This window comes from Solanum verrucosum, unplaced genomic scaffold, assembly GCF_900185275.1.
Source record: "Solanum verrucosum unplaced genomic scaffold, falcon-dt-bn FXZP01000028.1, whole genome shotgun sequence".
Classification (NCBI taxonomy): domain Eukaryota; kingdom Viridiplantae; phylum Streptophyta; class Magnoliopsida; order Solanales; family Solanaceae; genus Solanum; species Solanum verrucosum.
Window position 1 is genome coordinate 851,023 of NW_026020183.1, and position 4,704 is coordinate 855,726.

The 4,704-nt window shown below is 40.2% G+C and overlaps 1 protein-coding gene across 1 annotated transcript; it reads right to left on the reverse strand.

Moving 5' to 3' along the window:
- Positions 1 to 209: 209 nt before the first annotated feature.
- LOC125829280 (uncharacterized) lies at positions 210 to 867 on the reverse strand. The gene is made up of 2 exons (XM_049508529.1): positions 550 to 867; positions 210 to 365 (listed from the first exon to the last, which is right to left on the reverse strand). The coding sequence occupies exons 1-2, from the start codon at positions 865 to 867 to the stop codon at positions 210 to 212; spliced, it is 474 nt and encodes a 157-aa protein (XP_049364486.1).
- Between the last annotated feature and the right edge of the window lie 3,837 nt (positions 868 to 4,704).

Below are 4,704 nucleotides of genomic sequence, written 5' to 3' on the forward strand. Positions count from 1 at the left end.
GAACCAGTCGCTGAATGCTTCAGCGATGTGCCCAATGTACTTCAGATCAATTTCAGTGGGTTGCACTCTCAGAGAAGGGCAGATCGAAAAAGATGTAGGAGGTCGCCGAATAGTTCAGCAACTCGTAAAATGGACTCAAAATATCATCAAATGATCCTTAAGGAACGTTATCAACGTCGAAGGAAAAAAGGCAAGGAAATTCGGGTCGCCTAAGCACATCGGTGACCCGCCGAATGGTGAAGGTATCCCACCGAATATTCCAGAGTGTCAGCCTCATTTTTTGGGTCCATAAGGCGGACTAAATTGTGCTCGCCGAACGGGTTCGATGACTCGCCAATAGCATTTTTGTCTCGCTCATGATCCAGCTCTTACAAAATCAATACACATTATCTAAAAAACACTAACACTTGGGTTGCCTCCCAATAACCGCCTTATTTAATGTCCTGGCACGACGTGGAAATGCTCTCAGGCATATTCCAGGTACACCACATCAATTAAAGAGATCTTCTGGCATTCTCCAAAGTATAACTTCAAGTGTTACCCATTCACCTTAAATGCAGTTCCTTCTTGACCCTCAACTTCTATGGCACCATTTGTGAATACTCGTGTCACTCTAAAGGATCCTGACCATTTAGACTTGAGCTTTTCGGGAAAAAGTCTAAGTCGGGAGTTGTATAGTAACACCCAATTTCCCACCTTGAACTCTCTCTTAAGTATTTTAGCATCATGCCACTTCTTCATCTTTTCCTTGTAGAGAGCTGAACTTTCGTAAGCTTTAAGCCTGAATTCGTCTAACTCGTTTAACTGCTCTACACTCTTTTTTGAGGTTTTTGTCCAGTCCAAATTCAGAGCTTTCAATGCCCACATTTCTTTGTGTTCTAATTCGACTAGTAGATGGCAAGACTTTCTAAAAACTAGCTGATACGGAGACATATCGATTGGAGTTTTATATGCGATGCAATATGCCTATAGTGCGTCATCAAGATTTTGAGACCAATCAGTCCTATTAGCATTCACCGTCTTAACCAAGATGCTTTTGATCTCCCGATTTGACACTTCAACTTGACCGCTTGTTTGGAGATGGTATGGAGTTGCTACCTTGTGTTTCACAACATACCTACTCAATGCAGCTGAGAACCATTTATTGCAAAAGTAGGATCCACCATCACTAATGATAGCTCGAGGAGTACCAAATCTAGAAAAGATGTAGCGTTTCAGAAATTGAACCACACTTTTCCCTTCATTGTTTGGAAGTGCAACAGCTTCCACCCATTCAGAAACATAATCTACTGCCACCAAGATATACTTATTACCAAAGGAACTCATGACAAATGGGCCTATGAAATTGATTGCCCAAACATCAAATAGCTCAACTTCTAAAATGGGAGTAAGGGGTAACTTGTGTCTTTTAGACACTCCACCTTGCTTCTGACATTAAGCGCATTTCTTCAAAAATTCATGGGCATCTTCGTAGAGGGATGGCCAGTAATATCTGCTTTGGAGAACATTAGCGGTTGTACGCACGCCGCTATGATGGCCCCCAACCTGTGAAGCATGACAAGCATGGAGAATTTCTAATGTTTCTTCTTTCGGAGCACACCTTCTAATGATATGATCTACACACTCTCGAAATAAGTATGGTTCATCCCAAAAGTACTTTTTAACATCGAACATGAACCTCTTTTATTGATAGAAGTTCAGCTCATTCGGTATTAATCCGCACACTAAATAATTGGCAAAATCTGCATACCATGGAGTTTGTTTGAGAGTTATCGCAAACACTTGTTCATCGGGGACGGAATCATCTATGTCAACCTCAGAGTCATCATTCTTCTTGCCCTCTAACCTTGATAAGTGGTCAGCCATTTGATTTTCGCAACCTCTTTTATCTTTGACATCAAAGTCAAATTATTTCAATAGTAGCACCCACTTTATCAACCTCGGTTTTTCATCTTTCTTTGCCATTAGGTAATGAAGTGTAGCATGATCAGTGTGAACAATTACTTTAGTGCCTAATAAGTACGCCCAGAATTTCTAAAATGCATAGATTACCGCAAGCAACTCTTGTTCAGTACCGATATAGTTACGTTGAGAACTGTTTAGAGTCTTGATCGCGTAGTAAATTGGGTGAAAAAGTTTGTTGCATTTTTTCCCCAGCACAACACCCAATTTCATTCCACTTGCATCACACATTATTTCGAAAGATTTTGACCAATCAGGACTAATAATGACCGGAGTGGACACTAATTTCTCCTTCAAGCACCGGAAAGCCACCATACAAGCATCATCAAATTGGAATTTCACCTTTTTTCTCTAAGAGTTTGCATAGAGGATGTGCAATCTTTGAGAAGTCTTTGATGAACCTCCGGTAGAAACCGGCATGTCCTAAGAAACTACGAACCCTCTTTATCGAAATTGGTGGTGGTAATTTCTCAATAACTTCAATCTTCGCTCTATCAACCTACATCCCCTTTTGCGACACCTTGTGGCCAACTATTATTCCTTCTTTAACCATGAAGTGGCATTTTTCCCAATTGAGAACCAAGTTTGTCTCCACACATATTTGAAGAATTGTCCTAAGTGTTCTAAACACGTCTCAAAATTATCACCCACAACCAAGAAGTCATCAATACCTCCATTGAATCCACCACCATGTCAGCAAAAATAGATAGCATGCAACGTTGGAAGGTTGTCGGGGAATTGCATAGTCCAAATGGCATCCTTTTAAAGGAAAAAGTCACATAGGGACATGTGAAGGTGGTTTTCTCTTGGTCTTCCGGCGCAATGAAGATTTGGTTGTAATCGTAATACCCATCCAAAAAGCAATACCAACCTCTTTCTGAGAGTCGATCAAGCATTTGATCCATGAAGGGCATGGGGAAGTGATCTTTTTCAGTCCATGAGTATAACTTTTGGTAATCCATGCATACCCTTCATCCAGTCACCGGCCTCATAGATACAAGTTCCCCCTTTTCATTCGGGACCACTGTCATACCCCCTTTTTTGGCACACATTGCACCGGGCTTACCCACTTGCTATCAACAATAAGGTAGATCACATTTGCGTCTAACCATTTTATTATCTCCTTTTTCACTACTTCTTGCATTGATGGGTTCAATCTCCGTTAATGTTCAACACTCAGTTTACACTCACTATCAAGCTGAATTTTGTGAGTACAGATACAGGGAGGAATTCCCATTATATTAGTTATTGTCCAACCTATAGCTTTGATATGCCTTCGTAACACCTCAAGAAGCAATTTCACCTGCCATTCAAGTAAGTCAGCCGCAATGATCACTAGTAGAGTGTTATTTACGCCCAAGAAAGCATACCGAGTATGGGGAGAAGTGTTTCTAATTCCATATGTGGTGGTTCTTCTGTTGATGGCTTTGCAGGAGGACTCTCTCTATTTTTCAAATCAATGTCCAATTTCAATTGAGTCTTTGAATATCCTCTCAAGCCTGAAAAAGCAGCTACTACCTCTTCATACCATTGAATATCAAATTTATCATAGTTAGCAAGCACGATTTCAAGAGGTTCACTCATGCACATCAAATGGCTCACGCTATCCACCGCCTCATCAATAACATCAACGGTGGACACCACATGATTTGGGTGTTTCATTGACTTACAAACATTGAAGGTTACCTCATTTTCGTTCACCCGAAACTTAAATTCTCCCCTTTCAACATCCACTAATGCTCTTCCGATTGCTAAAAATGGTCTTCCCAAAATAATGGAAATTTCAACATCTATTTCACAATCAAGAATGACAAAATCAGCCGAGAAAATGAATCGATCAACCTTCACCAAGATGTCGTAAAGTATCCCTCCGGGATGTTTGATTGAACAGTCAGCCATTAACAGTCTAATTGTGGTTTCTTTGGTTAACCCAACCCCAATTGTTTGTATATCACATAGGGCATCAAGTTGGTGGTTTCCCCCAAATCGCATAAAGCTTTAGCGAATTGGAGCATGCCAATGGTGCAAGGAATGGTGAATGCCCCAGGATCTTCTTCTTTTTTTATCAGCTCCTTACTCATAATTACACTGTAACTATGGGAAACTTCAATTGTCTCAAAATGCAAGATCATTTCTTTGTGACTAACTCTTTCATGAACTTGGCATATTCGGCATTTCTAACAATGCCTCCATAAAGAGGAGATTAATTGATAATGTCTTAAACACCGACAAGAACTTCTTGAACTTCTTATCTTCATTCTTCTTCTTTTAAGTGTTGAGGAAATATGGGAGGTATTTTAGGTAAAGGTTGCATGAATTTTGGAATTGGAACGTGTTGTTCCACCTCCTTTTGTGGTTCTTTGGCAATACTTTGATGGCTAAGTAACTCTTGTTCCTCAATGTCGTTATCTTCTTCATAATTTTGAGCATATTCATTTCCTATCACATTACCTATTGCCACCTTTTTGCTACGAGTAACCACGACCAGCCCTCTATCGTCATCTTCCATCGTCATTTTTGGTTTCAATTGAGTTGATAATAAACTCAATTGTCCTTCAAGTATCTTGATGGAATCAGCATGAGAGTTCACTTTACTGTTCAATGATGAAAAACCTTTTTTGCATCCCTTTCAACAAATCATTCGAACCTTGAACTTTATCAAGTATGCGTGACAACAAGTCATTCACTCGGGGACTACTTGCACTCCCTTTTGATTTTGGGCTCTCACTCGAGTGAGTATGG